This window comes from Rhinoderma darwinii, chromosome 2 (genome assembly GCF_050947455.1).
Source record: "Rhinoderma darwinii isolate aRhiDar2 chromosome 2, aRhiDar2.hap1, whole genome shotgun sequence".
Classification (NCBI taxonomy): Eukaryota; Metazoa; Chordata; class Amphibia; order Anura; family Rhinodermatidae; genus Rhinoderma; species Rhinoderma darwinii.
The window spans coordinates 463,811,692-463,838,049 of NC_134688.1; the positions used below are offsets into that span (position 1 = coordinate 463,811,692).

At 37.7% G+C, this 26,358-nt stretch overlaps 1 protein-coding gene across 1 annotated transcript in view; it reads left to right on the top strand.

Moving 5' to 3' along the window:
• The first annotated feature begins 315 nt into the window (after positions 1-315).
• The window catches only part of SIM2 (SIM bHLH transcription factor 2), a 76,710-nt gene continuing 50,667 nt past the window's right edge, over positions 316-26,358 (top strand). Inside the window, exon 1 of the mRNA XM_075850987.1 lies at positions 316-609. Coding sequence (XP_075707102.1) covers positions 435-609 — 175 coding nt within the window. The 5' untranslated portion in view covers positions 316-434. The remainder of the gene's footprint in view (positions 610-26,358) is intronic.

Sequence of the window (26,358 nt, forward strand, 5' to 3'; positions counted from 1 at the left end):
TACCATCACATGTAAATATATACAGAAGTGCCTGCCAGCCTGCTGTGGATTGCTTACATTGCCTCTTATAGCAACATCAGCAGGATTCTTGATGAAATCCCATACATGGAGCTCTCCCTAATGTATGGACTCCTGGACTAGGGCCTGGAGGAGTCACATTTGGGGGACACTGGTTGCCACCATCCTATTAGGGGGATTTTATTGAATGTCTTGATATTTTCAACCAAACATTAAGGAGCAATGACCCAGAGACAAGTGTGGTCATCATCCTCATCATCCTCAGTACTCAGTCCATAGTCTAGTAATACCAGTCAGTGCCCAGTGCTGTGCCCCCTGCTCTGATGACACCCAGCTGATTATTATGTCAGTGTTATTATTACCAGCAGTCATCTTATTCTACACTGATCATCATCCTCGTCATCATCATCATCACTATGAAGGAGAAGTCTAAGAACGCAGCTAAGACCCGCAGGGAGAAGGAGAATGGGGAGTTCTATGAGTTGGCCAAGCTACTGCCCCTGCCCTCTGCCATCACCTCCCAGCTGGACAAAGCCTCTATCATCAGGCTGACCACCAGCTACCTCAAGATGAGAGCAGTCTTCCCAGACGGTGAGTGACTACTAATAACTTATATATCATTGTAAACTAAAGTCACCTGCAGAAATCACATACAAACCTTATAAAAAAAAATTAAAAAAAAATAAATATATATATATATATGTGTGTGTGTATGTACATATAAATATGTATGTATATACATATATATATAGTTTATGTATATATATATATATATATATATATATATATATATATATATATATATATATATATATATATATATATATATATGCAGCCAACCTGAATGTGCAAAATAATAGAGGGAATAGTAACAAGGTACATAGTGATCTTCTCATGCACAATGGGGTTTTTCTACAGATGTATCAATCCAAGTGATGAAACGTCTAAATGTTAAATAGTTGTATCTGTTGTATAGTCAAATCAAATCAACGTAAATATACGAAGTAATGGTGGTCAGAGTGTCTAGGATACAATGAAAATAATTTTAGTATTAAAGGAATATAGATATATCTTTATTTAGTTTCCCATTATATTTTTTTCCCAGTTATAATAATACTTTTATATTTGTAATTATTATTATTATTATTATTATTATTATTATTATTATTATTATTATTATTATTATTATTACTACTACTACTACTACTACTATTATTTTATTATTTCCTTCAGGTTATATTTATTATTATTTATTTAATATTTTAGAATTACTAGTGTTATATTATTATTACCAGTACAAGTTTTATCATATTATTATTATTATTATTATTATTATTATTATTATTACTAGTATTATATTATTATTATTATTATTATTATTATTACTAGTATTATATTATTATTATTATTATTATTATTATTATTATTATTATTATTATTATCATTACTAATACTAGTATTTTATTTTATCACTATTATATTCATTTGTAATATGACATCAATTAACATTATTAATATTCCAGAATTCCTATTATCATCCTGCTAAAATTTTATTATGAGGTATATCTGGTATTTTAGTGTGCCAAACAGCACATAGAAAAAAATAATAATCATGCAATTTTTACATATGAATTATTATTGTATATAGAACGAAAATTGATGCGCATGGAGAAGATTCTTACATTTTCAGGAGGCACAAATTATATTGTATTGTGCCAAGTATTTATAAAAACTAACATTTTATGAATATATGAATTTATAGATATGCATGCTCTGTCTCATATATATATATATATATATATATATATATATATATATATATATATATATATATTATAATGTGGGTGTAGAAAATATTTATATAAATTATATATATATATATATATATATATATATACAAATAAAATCTCTCTCTCTCTCTCTCTCTCTATATATATATCTATATCTATATCTATATCTATCTATCTATATATATATATATATATATATATATATATATATATGTACACAGTGTGAATCCTCCTTTCCATAAGATGCGATGTTAGGGGGCTCTATGCTCATGTGAATACTTGGCATTTACTGCTGTGCAGGTGATGAGTAACGTGATGATGTATGATCTGCTGTTATATGGAGGTGAGGAGCCTTGTGCTGTCTATACACAGTGCCCGCTCCACATTCATCATCTCATAATTGTAAATCTAAATCACCAGCTAATTACCTCCTATAAATAGCCCAGAGTCCAGTAGTAGCCACATGGCAGCTCCAGTCCTGTACACTCTATCCACCCTACAAATACACTATTATTGTTTTTAGCATTTTATTATATCAGTTTTTAACTATTCTTTTTATTAATTTATTATAATTATTGTACTTTTTTTGCTATTATTTTAGTCTATTATTATATTATTCTTTTTATTAATTATTATATATAATATGAATATGGGATATTCAATATTTAATTTAATATGCCGAATATACTACACACATAGGCTGAAATCACACATGTCGTTTTTGTAGCTTTATGTGGCAAGTTTTCGTCTTAGTCAAACACAGGAGTGGATCCAAAAAGAAGTAAAAAGTATAAAGGAAAGACAGATATATCTCCACTTTAAATAATTACCTCAAAAACGGCATATGTCATTCCAGGAATTTTTAGATTTATTTTTCCCCCCTGATAAAAAATAAAAACATATTTATAAACGTGTCTCATTTATTTCTATGGGCCAAAAGTGCATTTTTGCAATAAATCCTATTAATTTTTGTGGGACCCATTTTGAATCATTTTTCTCAATTCCATCAAGATAATTTTTTTAAGCTGAATCTGACTTATCATTTAGGTCAATGGGTGTTGGAATAAAAACGCTGAAGCAGTCAGGCTCTATTCACACTAGAATCATGACATCCATTTATAACAGAACCCATGATCCTTGGATCCCATAGACTGTATGGGGTCTGTCAGGGATTCGTGAAAGTCGACGTCATTTTTCCATGGCTATCCTTGCAGTCAAAAGTAACAGAAACCCCCACGGAGGCTGTGAACACAGATGTGATCAGAGTATTAAGGCCTAAATTTACATGAGCAGTCGGAATCGAACGGTAGTGAGTGATCGTCCAAGATAATCGCTGAAATAGTTGAAGCGACTGAACGGCTAGCGATAAAACGTTCGTTGATCGTGCAAATAATTGTATACTTGAACATAAATATAATCGTTGGTCAGGCTGATATCGTGGCATATACAAATGAATTGTTTGTTCGATATGAAGGATGAATTTCGAGCGATTATTCAGACGATAAAGTTAGGTGTAAATACTTGTTTGGAATCGCTATTCCATCGCTTACAGAATGAATATCTGCTCGTGTAAATAGAACTAAGTGTATGTTCACACCGCACAGATTTGTTGGAGACAATGTCTTCTATACATCGGGATGAAGTTGTTTATGTCCAAAGATTTTTACATTCAGATATATGAAACAGTAGCAGAAACTTCTGCAAAAAAAAAATCTGCCATGTATGAACATACCCTAATGTGAATGCCCTCAATTTTTTTTATAGTATAGGGTTTGTTTATCCAGTGTGTTTTTATGTGGAAGACATTGCATCTTTTTTTTCTATCAGTTCCAATAACTTTAAAAAAATACATACAATTATTTTATTTTTGTTCAAAGAGAAATGTCACTTTCCCCACTCCCCCTTCTATTTATATACAGTACCAGGTGAACAATGTGAGCTCAGTCCAAAAGAGCTGACTCCAAACAACACACTGAAAACCTGATATTTATAATGTATGTGTCAGTCCAGATCAGATGTAAAAAACAACATAACAGTGGGGACCCCAACATAATGTTCCTCTGGTGCAAAGACCCCATGTGTGCCCCAGCTTAGTCACCCTATACACCCCCATATCAGGGAGAACAAACTACAGACACAGGAAATGCCCCCCTACACCAGTACTGCCCAGTGTGTCCCCCCTCCCCCCATGGCAGGACATTATATCCCATAAGAAGGCAGCAGAGCTCAGTGTGATCTTCACTTATAATGCATTCTCTTTGTATAACGTAGTAAACATTATATAAGGTAGAAGTCATTATAAACTCCGGACCTGTGATCACTATTATTACCTCAACTTTTATTTTATTTTTTTGTATTTATTTATGTCATATTTTAGTCTTATTGTCACTGTCACCCTGCCGTGTCTGTACTAAAATAGAATCTGCCACTGAGATCAGTCTGTGGTAATGATGATGGTTGTTACTAATTATTATTATTATTATTATTATTATTATTATTATTATTATTATTATTTCTGAAAGTGTCATATATGATAATATAATCAATATTATTACTGTTTTTATTATTATCATTATTATTATTACTACTACTATTAATAATAAAGATGTAATATAAAGGTATCATACATAATGATGATTCTGATTATTGTTATTGTTGTTGTTATTATTGTTACTACCAGCAGTAATAATAATTATTATTGTAAATATTCGGATAATCCTACTACTACTTCTTACAATCACAACAGTAATTTGGATAATAATAATAATAATAATATTATTGATAATGTTAATTATCACTATTATAATCATTATTATTACTAACCGTAGTAGTAGTTATAATAATATTATTATTATTATTATTATTATTATTATTATTATTATTATTATGTATAATGTAATAAATATCCAGATAATCATACTACTACTACTACTACTACTACTACTACTACTACTACTACTAATAATAATAATAATAATACTAATATTAATAATCAGATCAGTAATCTGGAGGATAATAATATTAATAATAATAATAATAATAACAACAACATTTATTATTATAATTATTATTATTACATTACAATGATAATCAGTTATCTGGATGATGATAATAATAATAATATTGATGATGATGATGATGATGATGGTAATAATAGCATTACACATTGTGTGAGCAGTGTCAGAGCTGTATACTACCCCCCACCCTCACATCTGACATCTATTGTGTCTTTATCAGCTTACAATATGGAACCCAAACCCAGCGCCAGGTCCCATTGTCCCAGAGTCATTACTTATCTGCATTATCTAATTAATCCCAGTGATTAAGAGCAATTAGAGCAATCTCCTGCCACCTCCCTGCCTGGCATCAGTGGCACAGCATCTCATTATAAACATCTCATGTAGATAGACTCCTAGTCACAGATATGCAGGACACGATGACAACAGGGGAACCGACTTCTCTAAATCCCTGCCTGATGTAGAGTGGCCAAAAACTCCAATAATATAAAACATAAAGCAAAACCTCTATTATAGGAGAATTCAAATCAATACATCATAGTAATAACTAGAATCCTAAAAAACTAATGAAATGTCGCACTCAAATAAATAATAATAATAAAATAAAAAATAAAATATACAAGTATATACATAACAATACAAAAAATAATTAGCGAATTTAATTTTACTTATTTGCCCTTTTTTTTTTTTTTTTTTTTTTTACTGAACTGGCAAACCATGTACTGTAAAATGTGTTATGTAGATGTGACAACCACAATACTTGAAAGTAACTTGATAGAGAGTATTACAGATAAATATTTAAAAAATTATATATATATATATATATATATATATATATATATATATATAAAATGTATATTAGTATTTAATCTGCTGCAGTATATATAATGTATAACATTTAATCTCAGTATATAAGTGTGTATGTGTGTGTGTATATATATATATATATATATATATATATAATATAAAGTTTATTAATACTTATGCTGTTTTAATATATATATATATATATATATATATATATATATATATATATATATATATATATATATATATATATATATATGGCGCTCCTACATAGTCGATTTGGCCCACTACCCGCTAAGAATAATGGACTACTGGATCATATATAAAGATATTAATATCTACCTATATAAAATACATATCACACTGTGCTGCTGCTGCTGCTGCTGATGATGATGATGATGATGATGATGATGATGATGATGATTCTATAAATACTTTCATAGTAATTAACCCTTCATAGTAGTTAGCCAGATCACTGCCATTCATACTGTATGCGCAGGGTAGTGTGTAGTGCAGGGAAATTATTCCCATCTCATTGCTGGATCCGACTACATGGCATGTGAATATTATATGCAACTTGTGGGTGCCCAGTTGTCGTAGAACTAGAAGTCTCACCATAACCAGCTAGCTCATGTCCGCACAAAAAACTGGATGTCTATAAAACCCCGAGAACCACTTGGGATTTTTCTCTAGCGACTGTCTGACACTCGTCGCATATACAGAATTCACACATACATTATTATGTCTGTTCCCGAGAGCTTGCACTTTAGAGATAAATATGAAATATCACAGCTAGACGCTCAGTTACTGGTAAAATGTCGGAGGATATAAGAAATGTCTATAGAAATACGTTTACATTGTATTAGGGCATGACCACACATGGCGGAATTCCTCCGCAACTGTCCGCATCAATGCCGCACCTAATCCGGGTTGCGGATTACGGCTGCGGATCTGCACAAAATGTGCAGTACATTGATGCGGACTAGCTGCTGCGGACTGCGGGAAAAGTGCTTCCCTTCTCCCTATCAGTGCAGGATAGAGAGAAGGGACAGCACTTTCCCTAGTGAAAGTAAAAGAAATTCATACTTACCGCCCGTTGTCTTTATGACGCGTCCCTCCTTCGGCATCCAGCCCGACCTCCCTGGATGACGCGCCAGTCCATGTGACCGCTGCAGCCTGTGCTTGGCCTGTGATTGGCTGCAGCCGTCACTTACACTGAAACGTCATCCTGGGAGGCCGGACTGGAGACAGAAACAGGGAGTTCTCGGTAAGTATGAACTTATATGTTTTTTTACAGATACATGTATATTGAGATCGGTAGTCACTGTCCCGGGTGCAGAAACAGTTACTGCCGATCGCTTAACTCTTTCAGCACCCTGGACAGTGACTATTTACAGACGTCTCCTAGCAACGCTCCCGTCATTACGGGAGCCCCATTGACTTCCTCAGTCTGGCTGTAGACCTAGAAATACATAGGTCCAGCCAGAATGAAGAAATGTCAAGTAAAAAAAGCAAGACGCATCCGCAGCACACATGACATGTGCATGACAGCTGCGGACTTCATTGCGGAACTTTGAATCTCCATTGAAGTCAATGGAGAAATTCCGCCATGAGTCCGCCACTGCTCCGCAACAGACAGAGCATGCTGCGGACACCAAATTCCGCTCCGCAGCCTATGCTCCGCAGCGGAATTGTACGCATCGTGTAAACGAACACTGCTAAATTAAAGTGAAAGTCAATGTAGAAACGGCTCCGCTGCGGATTAACGCTGCGGAGTGTCCGCAGCGGAATTTAAGTGCAATTCCGCCATGTGTGAACCCGCCCTTATACAGAAATATATCTGAATAGTCGCAGAGCGGCAGAACTTTCCGCAAACTAATCAGAAAAAATATTCAATTATATAGAGACATTATAATTCTTTAATGGATGGTTTCATGTCAAATCCTTGGGAACCTCTGTTCATAGATGCGTCAGTAGTCAATTGTCGCAGGTAGGTGCGCCGTTTTGTGTTTCTATTTGGGATTCTAGATATCGTTCGATATAGAATACTCTGGTTGGCACAGGTATTCATCACCTTTCTATAGACTTAACCATCAATGTGAGTTGTAGGAATGTATGCTGTATTCCTATAGAATACAATAATTAGATATATGTATATATATATATATATATATATATATATATATATATATATATATATATATATATGTGTGTAAATAAACGTTTTATAAATGAATATATATATATATATATATATATATATATATATATATATATATATATATATATATATATATATAAAATCTGTATGTATATATACACACACACACACACACACACACACTTCAATGTGATCTACATGCTATGGTGACTTCTCTACGGTTCACTGTGCACTCTGATCTGAAGTGACTGTCGGCTCTCTGCTGGTCTGGCGACTTTATCCAGCACTCTGTTCATCCTGACGATCTGTCGACTCGAACTTCACTCTGTGCACTCTATGATGATCAGGTGACTTGGTGTGAGGCTCTGCCTACTCTATGGGGAGCTGGTGACTTGTTGTGACACTCTGTGGTGATCTGGTAACTTAATCTGACACTGGTGATCTGGTGACTTCATCTGACACTGTGGTGATCGGATGACTTGATGTGACACTCTTTGGTGATCTGGTAACTTGATTTGACACTCTGTGGGGATCTGGTAACTTGATGTGACACTCTGTGGGGATCTAGTAACTTGATGTGGCACTCTGTGGTGATCTGGTAACTTGATGTGACACTCTGTGGTGATCTGGTAACTTGGTGTGACAATCTGTGGTGATCTGGTAACTTGATGTGACACTCTATGATGATCTGGTGACTTGATGTTGCACTCTGTTCCCTGTAATAATGATTTGGTGACTTGATGTGACACTCTGTGGTGATCTGGTAACTTGATGTGACACTCTTTGGTGATCTGGTAACTTGATGTGACACTGTGATCTGGTAACTTGATGTAACACTCTTTGGTGATCTGGTAACTTGTTGTGACACTGTGGTGATCTGGTAACTTGATGTGACACTCTGTGGTGATCGGGTAACTTGATGTGACAATCTGTGGTGATCTGGTAACTTGATGTGACACTCTATGATAATCTGGTGACTTGATGTTGCACTCTGTTCCCTGTAATAATGATTTGGTGACTTGATGTGACACTCTGTGGTGATCTGGTAACTTGATGTGACACTCTGTGGTGATCTGGTAACTTGATGTGGCACTCTGTGGTGATCTGGTAACTTGATGTGGCACTCTGTGGTGATCTGGTTACTTGATGTGGCACTCTGTGGTGATCTGGTAACTTGATGTGGCACTCTTTGGTGATCTGTTGATTTTATGTGGTATTCTATGCACTCTATGGTGATCTGGTGACTTGATGTTGCACACTGTTCCCTGTAATGGTGATCTGGTGACTTGATGTTGCACTCTGTTCCCTGTAATGGTGATCTGGTGACTTGATGTGGTATTCTGTGCACTCTATGGTGATCTGGTGACTTGATGAGCTGTGCTCTAATGCTTTCTGTGTCTGATCTTGTGGCTTTGTGCATTTTTTAGCAGTAGTAAAGTCACTTGATAGGTTCCTTATAATGATACTCTGGTGACTTGAGGTGGTCTGGAAAGGACACTACTGGTGGATTGGTAGCGATGTGGCACTCAAATGGTGAGCTAGTGACTTCATGCGTCTGTCACTCTCTGCACTTAGATGGTGACCTGGTGATTTTGTGGCACTCTCTGCACTGACTTAATGTGGCGCTTTCTGCACTCTATGGTGACCCCATAACTTTATGGGCACTCTGCACTCCTATTGCATGTTCAGACTTGGCAGACAGTTTCCGCTGCAGATAATTCCGTGACTTTAGCTGCAAATCCGCAATGGAACTGCATCAAAATCTGCGTATGAAACATGTCGATTTTGTTTCACATTCAGCAGCTCTGCATTTGAAAGGGTGAAATCCACAGTGAGAATCTGATGCATCTCTGCAACCGAGCATGCTGCGGAATGTAACTTCACACCGCAAGCTATTTTTCACACTGATTTTTCCGCAACGGCTGCACTAAGTAAGCGAAAAAGTTCTAAAAATCAAAGAAAGCCAACTCCGACGCGGATTTCCATAGCAAATCCGCCACGTCTGAATATGCTCTTATGATGTTCTAGTGACTTGATGGGCATGATGTGCTCTCCAAGGCCGGGTTCAGACTTAAGGTTTTTTTCATCTTTAGTGTTTTTTAAATAGTGACTTTATGTACAACCGTTTTGTCCAGGCGTATTTGTAGTTATATTGATACGTTTATGGAGAAAAAAGCCTGAAAAAACACCATGACTTCAGCAAATATGCCGCTGACCCCAAAAACACCACTAAAACGCCACAAGCCAAAATGCTGTGTGTAGACTTTTTCATATATTTGACTCCCAACAAATATCTAGCTGCAGCGTTATAGCCCTAAAAAATAGAAGAAGAAAAAAAAACACCAAAAAAGACCGTTTTTTCTAACGTTTTTAAAGTCCTATAGAGAAGCCTATGGGAAAAACACTAGAAAAAACGCCATACCCAGAGCAACAGCACTGACCATAGAAAAGCAACAAAAACTCTGCGAACCAAAACTCAGATATGTGCAGGGCATTTTATATTTTACTATAGACATTAATGTACCAACAGGCCGCACTAAAAAAAACGTATAAATAACGCTGTTAAATACGCCAGTAAAAACGCCAAGAAAAACACTGCCAAACACGTGTGAGACCAGCCTTTGACCTCGTTCACACATGAATATTTCTTGGCGTTTTAATGGATGAAAAAATGTCAGAATCTTGTAAAATGTCACAGTGTTTTTATTGGCTATTTTAGTGGCGGTGTTTTTGATTTAGTGTCATTGTACATGCTTTTTTTCTGGCGTTTTTTAGGTCCTATAAAGAAGCCTCGGGGAAAAACACCTGAAAATACGCCATACCCAGAGCGTGCTGCGTTTGGAAAAAAACACCACTGACCACAACATTTCCTCAAAAATGCCACAAAAATAAACGCAGTTGTATGTATACTTCCATATAAATGCTGATAAAAACGCCATCAAAAACGCAGCAAGACGCTGTCTGTGAATCCAGCCTAAGGCCAGGATCACACGCACAGTTTTGATGCAGTTTTTGGTTCCGTTTTTTGAGACAAAGCTAAAAGTGGATCCAAAAAGAAGGAAAGGTGTAAAGAAAAGACTGATGCATCTCCTTTCTTTTGTGTCAACTCCTATTTTTGGCTCAAAAAACGGAGCCAAAAACAGCATAAAAATTGTGTGTGTGATCCTGGCCTAAGGTTGGAATTACACATGTAGTTTTCGTGGTAGTTTTTGTAGCAGTTTATTGAGCCAAACATAGGAGTGGATACAAAAGAGAGGAGAAGTATCAGTCGTACCTTTAGGGTATGTTCACACGCAAACTCAAAAACGTCTGAAAATACGGAGCTCCTGATTTTAAGAAGTGTTTTAAGCCACTCGCATTTTTCGCTGCGTTTTTTACGGCCAGTTTTGGAGCTGCTTTCAATGGAGTCAATGAAAAATGGCTCCAAAAACGTTCCAAGAAGTGACCTGCACTTCTTTTTTGCGTCCGTTTTATTTTTTACGTGGCCGTTTTTTAAAACGGGCGCATAAAAAAAACGGCTTGTCGGAACAGAACACAGTTTTCCCATTGCAATCAATGGGCAGATGTTTGGAGGCATTCTGCTTCCGATTTTTCGGCTATTTTTCGGGCGTTTGCGGCCCGAAAAATGGCCGAAAATAAGCCCTGTGAACATACCCTTAGGCCTCCTTCACACACAGAAATTTTCTGGCGTTTTAAACGACATAAAAAAACGCTTCTAAAAAAGCTAGCGTTATTAAAATGAAACACGCGTTTTTAAGGCATTATTAGTGGTGTTTTTCATTTGGTGTCATTCCGTACATGCTTTTTGCTTTTTCTGACGTTTTTGAAGTCCTACACAAAAGCCTATAGGAAAAACGCCTGAAAAATATGCCGTACTCAGAGCATGCAGCGTTTGGAAAAAAACGCCACTGACCACAAAATTGCTTTAAAAACGCCACAAACCAAAACTCAGTTGTGTGAAGTGCATTTGATATTTTACAATATACTTTAATGTAACATCTGGTCGCACTTAAAACTGCAAGAAAAAACACAACCAAAAAAAGCCACAAAAAATGCAGCAAAAGGCTATGTGTTATTCCAGGCTGATACTTTTCCTTCTTTTTGGATACACTCCTTTTTTTGGCACACAAAAAGCAGTGTAAAAACTGCCATGGAAACTGCCACTACATGTGTGATTTCAATCTTAGGCCAGGAGACACCCGCGCTCTTGGTGCAGTTTTTGGCTCCGTTTTTTTAGCCAAATGCAAAAGTGGACACAAAAGAAAGGAGTTCATCAGTCTTTTCCTTATAACTTTCTGTCCTTTTGGATCCACTGCTGGCTTTGGGTAAAAAAGTGGAGCTGCGTCAAAATCGCATGTGTGTGATCCTGGCCTTAGGGCGGGTTCACACATAGCGGAATTTCACTTAAATTCCGCTGCGGACACTCCGCAGCGTTAATCCGCAGCGGAGCCGTTTCTCCATTGACTTTCACTTTAATTTAGCAGTGTTCGTTTACACGATGCGTACAATTCCGCTGCGGAGCATAGGCTGCGGAGCGGAATTTGTTGTCCGCAGCATGCTCTGTCTGTTGCGGAGCAGTGGCGGACTGGTTGCGGACTCATGGCGGAATTTCTCCATTGACTTCAATGGAGAGTCAAAATTCCGCAATGAAGTCCGCAGATCTTATGTGTGCTGCGGAGCGTATTGTTTTTACTACCATGACATTTCTTCATTCTGGCTGGACCTATGTATTTCTAGGTCTACAGCCAGACTGAGGAAGTCAATGGGGCTCCCGTAATGACGGGAGCGTTGCTAGGAGACGTCTGTAAATAGTCACTGTCCAGGGTGCTGAAAGAGTTACGCGATCGGCAGTAACTGTTTCTGCACCCGGGACAGTGACTACCGATCTCAATATACATGTATCTGTAAAAAAACATATAAGTTCATACTTACCGAGAACTCCCTGCGTCTGTCTCCAGTCCGGCCTCCCAGGATGACGTTTCAGTGTAAGTGACGGCTGCAGCCAATCACAGGCCAAGCACAGGCTGCAGCGGTCACATGGACTGGAGCGTCATCCAGGGAGGTCGGGCCGGATGCCGAAAGAAGGACGCGTCACCAAGACAACGGGCGGTAAGTATGAATTTCTTTGACTTTCACTAGGGAAAGTGCTGTCCCTTCTCTCTATCCTGCACTGAATAGGGAGAAGAGAAGCACTTTTCCTGCAGTCCGCAGCGGCCAGTCCGCATCAATTTTCTGCACATTTTGTGCAGATCCGCTGCAGAATCTGCAACGCAGATTCTGTGCGGCATTGATGCGGACAGTTGCGGAGGAATTCCGCCATGTGTGGTCATGCCCTTATAGTTATATGGAGATTTGCTAGGTTCAGTGTAATGGTGTTCTTGTGACGTGGTACTGTCTGCACCTTACTGATGGATTGAAAATCGTGTAGCACTTTGCTTTCTAATGGTGACCTGGTGACTTGATGGGCACTATCTACAATGTAATGGTAACCTGGTGAGTAGATGGGCACTATCCACATTGTAATTGTGACCTAGTGACTTGATGGGCACTATCTACAATGCAATGCTGACCTCGTGACTTGATGGGCACTATCTACAATGTAATGGTGACCTGGTGAGTAGATGGGTACTCTCTACAATGATTTGGTGACCTGGTGACTTGATGGACACTATCTACAATGTAATGGTGACCTTGTGATTTGATGGGAACTCTCTACAATGTACTGGTGACCTGGTGACTTGATGGGCACTCTCTATAATGCAATGGTGACCTAGAGACTTGATGGGCACTATCTACAATGCAATGCTGACCTCGTGACTTGATGGGCACTATCTACAATGTAATGGTGACCTGGTGAGTAGATGGGTACTCTCTACAATGATTTGGTGACCTGGTGACTTGATGGGCACTCTCTAGAATGTAATGATGACCTTGTGATTTGATGGGAACTCTCTACAATGTACTGGTGACCTGGTGACTTGATGGGCACTCTCTATAATGCAATGGTGACCTAGAGACTTGATGGGCACTCTCTACAATGTAATGGTGACCTGGTCACTTGATGGGCATTCTCTACAATGTAATGGTGACCTGGTGAATTGATGGGCACTCTCTACAATGTAATGGTGACCTGGTAACTTGATGGGCACTATCTACAATGTAATGGCGACCTGGTGACTTGATGGGCACACTCTACAATGTAATGATGACCTGGTGACTTGATAGGCACTCTCTAAAATGTAATGGTGACCTGGTGACTTGATCGGTAATCTCTACAATGTAATGGTGAGCTGGTAACTTGATGGGCACTCTCTACAATGTAATGGTGACCTGGTGACTTGATGGGCACTCTCTAAAATGTAATGATGACCTGGTGACTTGATGGGCACTCTGTACACTGGAATGGTGACCTGGTGGCTGGATGGTTACTCTCTACAATGTAATGGTGACCCGGTGACTTGATGGGCATTCTCTACAATGCAATGGTGACCTGGTGACTTGATGGGCACTATATACAATGTAATAGTGACCTAGTGACTTGACGGGCACTCTCTACAATGTAATGGTGACCTGGTGACTTGATGGGCACTCTCTACTATGTAATGATAACCTGGTGACTTGATGGGCACTCTGTACACTGGAATGGTGACCTGGTGGCTTGATGGTTACTCTCTACAATGTAATGGTGACCCGGTGACTTGATGGGCACTCTCTACAATGCAATGGTGACCTGGTGACTTGATGGGCACTCTCTACAATGTAATGATGACCTGGTGACTTGATGGGCATGCTCTACAATGTAATGATGACATGTTGACTTCATGGGCACTCTCTACAATGTAACGGTGACCTAGTGACTTCATGGGCACTCTCTACAATGTAATGGTGACCTGGTAACTTGATGGGCACTCGCTACAATGTAATGGTGACCTGGTGACTTGATGGGCACTCTCTACAATGTATTGGTGACCTGGTGACGCGATGGGCACTATCTACAATGTTATGGTGACCTGGTGACTAGATGGGCACTCTCTACAATGTAATGGTGAGCTGGCGACTTGATAGGCACTCTCTACAATGTAATGGTGACCTGGTAACTTGATGCGTACTCTTCACAATGTAATGATGACCTGGTAACTTAATGGACACTCTTTACACTGCAAGATCAGGATCACGCATATACACAGATTTAATGCAGGTTTTTGGTGCAATATTTGGCTCAGTTTTTTTTTAGCCAAAGCCAGAAGTGGATCAAAAATGAACAAAAGGTATAAAGAGAAGACTGATGTGTCTCCTTTCTTTTGTGTCCGCTCCTGTGTTTGGCTAGTAAAAAAACTGAGCCAAAATCTGCATTAAAACTATGTGTGATCCTGGCCTAATGGTAACTTGATGGGCACTCTTTACACTGTAATGGTTACCTAGTGACCTAATGTGACACTCTCTGTACACTTTTGGTGGTCTGGTGAATACATGGAGTACTTTGATCATTCTAAGTTTGGTAGATCCGGTGACTTGATGCAGTGGTCTCTACTCTTACGGTGTTTAGGTGACTTGGTAAGGCACTCTGCTCAATTTAATGGTGATATGGTGACTTAAAGTGGTTTTCCAGCCACTAAATATTGATGGCCTATCCACAGGATAGGGTCATCAATAGCTGATGGGTCGGGGACCGACTCCCGGGACCCCCGCCGATCAGCTGTTTTTAAGGGGCCGCAGCACTCCTATGAGCGCTGCTTCCCCTTCATTTCTTCTTGCTCACTGTAAACCGTTGACACGATTCACAGGTTGTCACGAAGCGGGTTAGTGGACCCACTAGGCCGTACCGCCGTAGCAGGGAGGCAGCTGGACAAACAGGAAACCCCAGCAATACAATGTCCCGCACAAGGGTACCTGGATAGTCCAGATGGTGGCTGCAGCTCTGGCACTGATGGAGTTGGTTTCAGCAGATAATGCCAAACGTGGCGGATGACACAGGTGCCGCAGGTTGCGCCAGATGTGGCGGATTCCTCCGGACGTGGCAGATGACACAGGACGTGGCGGATTCCTCCGGACGTGGCAGATGACACAGGACCTGGCGGATGTCTCCGGATGTGGCAGATTCCTCCGGACGTGGCAGATGACACAGAACGTGGCGGATTTCTCCGGACGTGGCAGATGACACAGGATGTGGCGGATTCCGCTGGACGTGGCAGATGACACAGGATGTGGCGGATTCCTCCGGACGTGGCATGACTAGATACTAAAGGCACAGCACGGGAAACAGGAACAGGGAACCTTGCACGGGTAACAACTGGAGCGGGAAACACTAAGGGACCATTTGCAAGACAGACTGGGAAAACTAACAACGCTCAGGCAAGGATTAGAAGAACTGGGGCCTTCTTATAGACCAGGAAATCGTGGCAGTTGATGATGATGATGACGACTTCCTATTTACACACGCTGGCCCTTTAAGGCTGGGCACGAGCGTGCGGGCGCACCCTACGGGACACAGCCAAACGGAGCGGAAGTGAGCGCTGGCGTCTCCTAGGAAGGAGATGGGGACCAGCGCTCACGGGTCCATGGCTGCGGGCGTCAGGAGGTGAGTAAACCCGACGGCCCGCGGCCATGGGCGCTACACAGGTATTGCAGCCCCTTCAAAACAGCTGATCGGCGGGGGTCCTGGGAGTTGGACCCCGACCCAACAGCTATTGATGGTCTATCCTGAGGATAGGCCATAAATTTATAGAGGCTGGAAAACCCCTTTAATGCAATACAATGGCCCACGTTTATTAAGCTGTTTTGGTGTAAACTGCACTACTAAAATTGTGCAGGTGATGATATGTGATATTTTACCTATAATATTTGACAAGTGTCAAGAACAGTGGGTGTGGTCTCCAAAGGAGACGTAGTTTATGTCAGGCTTGTTATATAGAATAGGAGGAAATAGAGAAAATTTTGGCTTACATTAAATTACATTTCCTCACTGTTAGGCTTCGTTCACATCTGCTCCGTCACGACGTTCCGTCTGAGCTTTCTGTTGGAACAGAGCCCCGACAGACACAAACGGAAACCATAGGTTTCCGTTTACATCACCATAGATTTCAATGGTGACGGATTCGGTGCCAATAATTTCCGTTTGTCTCCGTTGTGCAAGGGTTCCGCTTTGATGGGATGAATAGCGTAGTTGACTTGATGAAGCACCCTGTGCACTCTAAAACTCACTCCAGTGGATTTATGATTAATATGTGGCGATATTAATGAATAAAAATGTTAAGATAAATTGATGTCATTTTTAAAACATTTTGGCATAGACTACAACCAATGGTAAAGGGCGCTAGTAAAAAAAAAACATTAATTAACCCCTGTGTACTGTATACTCAGAAAAGATGACAGTCATTATATAATATGGGATATTATAATATATAATATAATATGGGCACTCTAACCCCTCCCAAAGCTTCTGCCTTCAGTCTATACAGGAGCACTCTAGTTATTGACTACAACTTGGCTGAATATTTATTCATGTGACTGGTTATCATTGGGACATTATCATGTGTTTGTCTGTACACGGCGTTTGCGCCCTACGTTTAATGTATATGCTGGGATAGGCTCCCGTCATATACGTTAAACATATTCATAGGCCCCTATTCACCTGACGGAGGCCAAAAGAGTGTCCTTTGGCCTCCGTCATGCCGGCATGCATTGGCATACCGTTGTTTCAACAGTATAGAAAATCGCAACAGGCTGTGCTTCTCTATACAGAGAGACACCGCAAAAAAAGTGTACCGCCCGGTATACGTTTTTTTACAATGAAACCCTACGGGGGACAGATGTCACTGTATGGCATCCATCACATGCCTCTCTTGGACGTATAGGTCTGACGGAAGCCACGAACTCCCATCTTGTTTTTAACATTATATATTATTATGTTCATATTGCAAACACGGGGAGATGGCCCTGGTCAGAGTCAAACATAGGACCCCAGTGCTAAGCACCTACAATGAAAATCTGCCGTAATTCATGTCTATACAGAAGTCTACAATGTGGCCCTGGGATTGTTATCATTAGGATGGGTTGATTTTCAATCAGAACAATTTTCTTAGTATCAGTAAATGTTAAGGCCGCGTTCACACAGGGTGTTTGTCTACTTCTTTACGTAATATATAATATGTGACACGAGCCAGAGGATGTGCATGCAATTTAATGAGGAATAATAAATTCCCATTCACAATGCAGTCATTCGTGCCTCTTCCTTTTCATTAATAGTCCCCTCATGATAGAAGAAGACAAGGTATATAAGTTATTTTTGTTCATTGACACTTTTTTTGTTTTTCAAAGGGATATTTTTAGTTTTCCGTTCCTTTAAAAATAATTCACCTTTAATGCATCAAACAACACAAGTAAAAACGAGGCCCAATCATGACATTACATCCATTCATTGGGCCTAATTTTGTTCATTGTTAAAAAAAAAAAATTAAAAAACAAATACCATTTGTGGTTATTATCTGTAGGGGGGGGGGGGGGGCATTCATTTTATTAAAGGATTTTTTTTTCTTTTTCAAACCCTGTAAAAAAAAAGGGCTCCTATAAAAAATATTAGCACTTTCTTATATGATTGTCATATATAGAGCGACGTTGATAGACTAGGATTAACAATGGGGAACAAGTGGAAATTTTAAAGGTTTTTTAAAAAAAAAAAAAATGAAAAATGAAAAACACTTACAGTAGGCCTCGGACAAACTCATGTTGAACACTGGTGGATTATTCTATGTTCAATTTTATTATGATTGGGATTAACATAAATTAATATTAAACGCTTCGTTTATGGTAAAAATGGCTAACCATGAGATAACATCACTTGGGTCGAATTAGTACAAATTTTTGGAAAAAAATAAATAAATCTTACAAAGGTAATTACAATGACATAATAGTACAATAAAACCATAAATAAGAATTATAAATAATAGGAGTAATATTCTTTTGGTTGTATTATTATATAGTATATAGTGAAAGTCTTCTATCCATGACTTTGTTTTATACTCGGTTCTCTATTGTATTATGCAGCCTGTCGTGTGGAATTAGAGGATTCATTTCCCCAATCTACAGTTATTTAAAAAAATAAAAAAAAATTCCTTAATGTCTCCTTAACATAACACGATACTCCATTATCTATCCTTAGTACAGTAGGCGCGTAGCATTATACTCACACTCTTTATATTGCGTGTGTCATTTTGAGTGTGTGTCCAAGTCTATGAGATTATATAAATTTACCCTCAAGAGATTACTACCCCCACCACCCCAAAAAACAATCCTTTGTGTATTGCTGGAAAAGAACATTCGCCTGGAATCTCTCAGGAAAAATAATTAATCCCTTATTCCCATTAACCTCTATGGCAGAGATTAGTTGCTGAATTTTATAAGAGTGACTAGAAGAATGTCTTCACTGTACAGGGATTACCGTAAATATTCCTTTATGTACAGCACAGGGTAACAAATAATCTCTATTAAACCGGCCGTACAGGAGACTAATGTGCAGAAGATTTTCGCTATGATTGGAGTGTAGTGTAATAATTTGACGACAAGAATCGTTTATTATCGTGATCTCACCATTATTTGCAAGAGTTTAATGCATTAAAAAAAAAAAACAACAACAAAAACAATAAAAAAAAGTACAAAATAAAAAAAAGTACAAAATATGAAACCTTTTATGAACTTTTTGAAAAATCACCCTGTATATGTCCGGCTTCTGGAGATATTATTTTCTTTTTTTCAAGATTGAGATAGTCACCCTACTTACGTTGTCTTTAAAGATGCCCAAAAGTATAATAGTTAAACAAAATAAAATAAAAAATAAAAAAATATTTTATATATATATATATATATATATAATATATATATATCTTTTATTTATATATATATATCTATATATATAAATATCTATATATCTATCTATATCTTTTTATATATATATATATATATATATAAAAGATATAGATATGTATATGTATATGTATGTGTATATATATATATATATATATATATATATATAATATATATTATAAAAAGTACATTTAAAATAACCATGTGTCCTATGAGCTAGAATGATGCCAGTGCGTTAGTATAATATTTTCTACTGAAAATACACCAATAGGATAATGTGCAATGGTGAATTATCGTCCGCGATTCGTCACAATTACAATACATGACCTATGGCAAATCTAATCCCTAGACACAATTCCGCAGATTTACTACTGTATTTGCACCTAGTCTGTCGTAAAATGCGTAAAAGTTGGCACATTTCTGGCGCATAATGTCACATCAAGTTTTAGACCTATTTATGAAGCAAATGCGTCAAAATTTGGCGCGTCGTCTGACTGCCTGGCCTAAGTTCAACAAGCAATATCGCTGTTGTTCTTTATTAGAGTAAGATGATTTGCACATTTTTATTATTAGGCTGCCTTCACTATTGTGTATACTTTTTTTGATACTTAAAATAAAAAATATCAATTGTCGTAAGACACAAAAATAAAAACAAAACATCAGACAATCTGGCAGACACTTTGTGTTGATATTTACTAACATATTACTCCACGTTTTAGCTCCTTTTTAAGACAAGGTTCAAGGTTAAGCCGTTGCTTTATGATGACATATGCAGGAGCTTATATACGGCACTGTTTTCAGACAAAATAAAGGTGGATATCAGACTTCTCTCCGGTTCAGGTAGAAATATAGGTATAAACTGTCCTATGAGGTGTTCATAAATATTGTGCAGATTTAGTGGCATCACAATTAAGGCAAATATATAGGACACACGACTATATTGACCCCTGTTGTTTCAGAAATGTAAAGGGAAAATAGATTTTTTTAGGGGAATATAATGGCTTCCCAATTGATTATTTTTGAATTATTTAAATTAGTCCACAGTAGCAGAATTTTCAGGAAATTATTACATTTGTTTTGCAAAACGCGTTGGACAATGAGCCTTTTGAAGTTAATGTTAAAAAGAAACAAAAAAAAAACCTGTCTTTTTTAGCAGAGAGCCCCATCGACTAGCAATCTCCTGACGTTAACATAAGGAATAGTTTAGGAAACAAACTTTTATGGGGACACTATTGTTTTAAAACAGATTTGAAAAAAAACAATGCAATCAGATGTCAACTAAAAAAAAAGTTCTTAAAATGTAAATGTAATATAATTAAAATAATCATACACTTTTTTTTTATATACACCCCTAACATATGGAGCACATATGTTATACAAGAAATAAAATAAATTCTGGTGTTAACTAAAAAAAAAAAAAAAAATTATCTCTGAATCATAGAGAATAACGTGTGAATAACAAACTCTTGACACCAATTTTCACTAACCAACATTTTTTTTTTTTGCCATTTATATTTGCACCCCTGTTTTGAATTATTGAATTGGGTTAAATGTAATAATTCAGAAAAGTCTTAAAAAAATGATATTAATATTTAAAAAATTATTATTCTATATTATAGTACAGGATAACTAGATAATATAGGGTAACGTTTTTTTGGCAGGAAATACATAAATTCCTAGGTTTATTCGTGCCTTACGAATTTTTCTGAATTTTTGTACACAATGATCTTGTGTAGATTTTTGCTTTGGTAAACCTGAGTATTAAATGCACTATTTATAAATAACTTTAAATGATCATTTCTAAATTTAAATATATTATATTTTTTAATAAATATATTTTTTTATTTATATATTTATCATTTTTTTAATTTATTTATTTATTTAATTATTTTCACAAATATTCAGATTTTTTTTTACGTTTATGTAAAAAAAAACTTCTTAACACTTTAAAATGGTTTTAAATGAATAACATCCTTTAAGCTGAGTTGAAACAGTTTAAACCTAAGCTCTACACCACATGCAAACAACTTTTTACGATAGCGTCTTCTGACCTATACCACGTCATAAATTTACACTTACCGTCCAATTTTCAAGTGGTTAATTTCTATATGTTTATATTAACGTTACCGTCCTTTAGTGAGTTTGTTATTAAAGCCGCAGGAAGTATGCTGAAACGGCAAAGTTCTGCTTCTAAATTTCAGCCATCATTTTTACATATTTCAACTTGAAAGTATTAAAATAACATACTTTATGTGTTTCAATTCTCTCCAAAATCCTTTGGCAAATATCCTCAATTTTTTTTAAAACTAGTGTTAAAAGAAAATGTTGTCCAGAAAATGTTGTCCAAAACATGGGACAAAAAAACTTATTGTACTGTATATTTCACAACCCTGTTTTGCAGGATTACGGTTTGTTCACAATTTCGTCTTTTTTTTTCTTTTGTATTTTTTGTGCATGTGCTAGAAACTGTATTGACAACTGATGCAGAACATGATGTCAGTCGGCTTCAGTTTTTCAATCAGTTTTTTTAATATTGGACCCAAAGACCTGTTAAAAATGCAATCTGAGAGCGATTTCACACGGCCATAATACAGCCACATTTTAGGGTCCATATTTTGGCAGCAACACCTGTCCCACCTGTGGTTCTAATGAATCAAATTGATATCACCATAGGGTTCTATAGTGATCTTAATTCAGTTCAGTAAAATCGCAGAGGGTGCAGGTGTTGCAGGAGTAATACAGACCCTACAATGTGAAGGTATTATGGCCATGTGAAACCCGTCTCAATTTGTATTTTTTGCATTAGTGTGCACCCAATAGAAATAAATAAGAATCTTTTAAAAATAATTTACGAAAATAGGAAATGATATACAAACCTTTCCAAATCTCAATTATTCCCCGCCTCTGGCCTCAATGGATCCCACCACATTAATGTTGTGGTGTAATGACCAGGGGTGTCATCATGCCATGGTCTTCCGGCCACTTTCAACTGTATCGGTATCCAGGGGCATAGCTAAAGGCTCATGGCCCCTGTTGCAAAATTTCATGTTTGGCCCCCAATTTCTCTTCAAGGCCGATGGCTGCAGCTCACAGATTTCATCTGCATCGATGGGTCTCTTAAGAGACCCATCAATGCAGCACTAGTAGCCAGGGGCATCCTCAGGACGTGGCTACAGTTGCATACCATGGCGGAGCAGAGAGCTGTTTGCTCCCTGCCCTGCCATTCGCTTTTTAAGGCTACAGGGCACTTCAGGTTTGCGGCCTACGAGATGCTGGTACGTTTCGTAGGCTGGCGCGTTGCAATATCACCTCCACCTGCGCCTTGCTGCTGACAGTGCAGGTTACAGGAGAGAAGAGGCATCTAGCCTGAGCTGCTCATTTCATCATGGGAACAAGGTTAGATGAGTATTAATCTTATTATTTTATAGGGGTACTTTTACTGTGAAGGGGTTTATTTAGGGGCACTAAAGGGGCACTTTTACTATGTTGGGGGCACTTGTACTCAGTGGATGCACCGTTACTGTGAAGAGTTAGAAAGGGGGCATTATTGCTGTGTAGGAGCAGTAAGGGAGCACCATTACTGTGAGGGTGGACTATTACTATGTGGGGGAACTAAGGGGGAACTTTTTCTAAGTAAGGGGCACTATTACTATTTTGGGGCATTAAGGGGCCACTATTACTATGTTGATGCTACTAAATGGGCAATATTACTGAGTAGGGCACACAAACTAGCACATTACTGTGTGGGCAACTATAATCATTTGGGGCAATATTGGTGTGAATATTATTTTTGGGGTAACTATAGTTATGACACCATTATTTCCGAAGTACAGTATTTGGGGGCACATTACTACACACCAGGTACAGTAGTATTGGTACCTGGGGTAGCAGCAGGCACAGTAATGGGGGAAACAGCAGGTTGGTATGGTTATAAGGGACAGCAGGATGGGAAAATTGTGTAGTGGCTGGGGAAAAGAGGGAAAGATTGCTGGAAAAGCTAGGAGCCAAAGATATCTGGACAGCCCAATCTGCACAGACTAGTCATGTTGGGAGAAGTTGTCATGGTGTTCTTGAACGGATAGAGAAGAAATGGAAAGGGAATGACTCCAATCAGAGAAGACGTCACCTGTGAGTCACTGGATTTAACTGTACAGCCTTCACTTATATGGTCTCCAAAAAACCGGTGTAGAGCCGATATCAACTGCTATATGGTCACTGTATGGTGCTAATATTGGTCTTTGTATAGTTTTTTCATCCTTGTCCACAGGATCAGTATTATAGCAGTTATATTCTTGTACATAGAGTAGGGGGCAGTATTATAGTAGTTATATTCTTATACATAGGGAACAATATTATAGTAGTTATATTCTTGTAGGAGGTAGTATTATAGTAGTTATATTATAGTCCATAGGGGTCAGTATTATAGTAGTTATATTATAGTCCATAGTGGGCAGTATTAAAGTAGTTATATTGTTGCACATAGGGGCAGTATTATAGTAGTTATATATTTGTACAAAGGAGACAGTGTTATCGTAGTGATATTTTTGTACATAGGGGGCAGTATTATATTGCTTATATTCTTGTACATAGGGGCAGTATTATAGTAGTTATATTCTTGTATATAGGGGCAGTACTATAGTAGTTATATTCTTGTATATAGAGGCAGCATTATAGTAGATATATTCTTGTATATAGGGGGCAGTATTATAGTAGTTATATTCTTGTACATAGGGGCAGTATTCTAGTAGTTATATTCTTGTACATAGGGGGCAGTATTGTAGTTGTTATATTCTTTTAAATAGGGAGCAGTATTGTAGTAGTTATATTCTTGTACATAGGGGGCAGTACTATAGTAGTTATATTCTTGTACATAGGAGGCAGTATTATAGTGGTTACATTCTTGTACATGGGGCAGTATTATAGTAGTTATATTCTTGTATATAGGGGGCAGTATTATAGTAGTTCTATTCTTGTACGTGGTGCAGTATTATAGTAGTTATTTTCTAGTAGATAGGGGGCAGTGTTATAGTAGTTATATTATTGTACATAGGGGCAGTATTATAGTAGTTATATTCTAGTACATAGGGGCAGTATTATAGTACTTATATTATTGTACATAAGGGCAGTATTATAGTAGTTATATTATTTTACATAGGGGGAAGTATTATAGTAGTTATATTATAGTACATAGGGGAAGTATTATAGTAGTTATATTCTTGTACATAGGGGGCAGTATTTTAGTAGTTATATTCTTGTATATAAGAGCAGTATTATAGTAGTTATAATTGTGTACATGGTGGACAGTATTATGTATTCTTGTACATAGGGGGCAGTATTATAGTAGTTATATTTTTGTACATAGGGGGCAGTATTATAGTAGTTATATTCTTGTATATAAGAGCAGTATTATAGTAGTTATAATTGTGTACATGGTGGACAGTATTATGTATTCTTGTACATAGGGGGCAGTATTATAGTAGTTATATTTTTGTACATAGGGGGCAGTATGTTCCGATGCAGGGCATTGGGGAAATTACATTTGGTAATGTTTACTCTTTCATTCTTGTAAATGCCCATTGTGACTTCAGTGTCCCTTTAAGACATGGAAATGTTTTTGTAGTTTTACTGTTGTAATACGCTTAGCAAAAAGAAGCCTGTAGTAGAATAAAACAATTGTGTCCTAGCTGGTGGTGAGATATGAAAACTGGGAGCCCATTACCTGACCACAGTCTTACGTCCCTCTGTGATTCTGCTGCGGTTCCGCAGACATGATGCCTAATCCAATTTTGGTGGGAAATTTAAACATCATGGGCTCGGAGAGAGGTGAGACTGTAGGAGAGGAGAAAGGAGTTGAGGTCTAATGTCATCTGATCTTAATTACCTATTTCAGAGTAGCAATAGTGATGATCTGATGTAAGTGGATGCATTCTTTGGACAATGATTTTTTTTAGCATGTCTAAACCAATTTCTCACCATTGAAAATGTTTCCTTACCAAATTGCCAGCACCAATACTCATTATCAGTTGTATTGTTTAAAATATATATGCATTGGTTTAGAGTCTTAAAAGGATACCGCTCTGCATTAGCTATCTATGGACCTCCCTGGTCATGGACACTGTGGTTATCACTGATTTTCTTTCTCAAAAAATAGTGGATCTGCCGGGTCAAATAAAATTGTACTTTTGACTCTTTGACCCTCCAATCCTGTTATTTTTTTTAAGGAAAGATAAATCACACGTGAGCACAAAGTTCCCTGCATGTTACGAGCACAGGGACCGCTCTACAGTGTGGAGACCCTCACCAAACATGGGAAAATTGGGCATAACATCAATCACACCTCAATCTTTAGGTTAAAAATGTATTATTTAAGGGTTGGTTTTACATGAAGGAATAAAGGACCAACCAGACAGGTGTCACCATAATAAATTGTTGGCACCTCTGTCTCAGCTCTACACATATATAAGTATATTTTTCTAGAATGCAGTGGTAGTAGGTATCGGGGATGCAGGGGTTGTGGTCACACAAGAGCCCTGATGCCTGTAGGGGGCCAATTGCCCCTCTGCCCCATAAGAGGACACCAGCACTGTCACTGACATCCCATGGTTGGGGGTCTCATTACAGTTTTTCCATTGGGGCCATGTAGCTTCACGTTACATCCTGAATAGGAAACCTCATTATAAAAAATTAAACCCTGCCACCCCCTTTA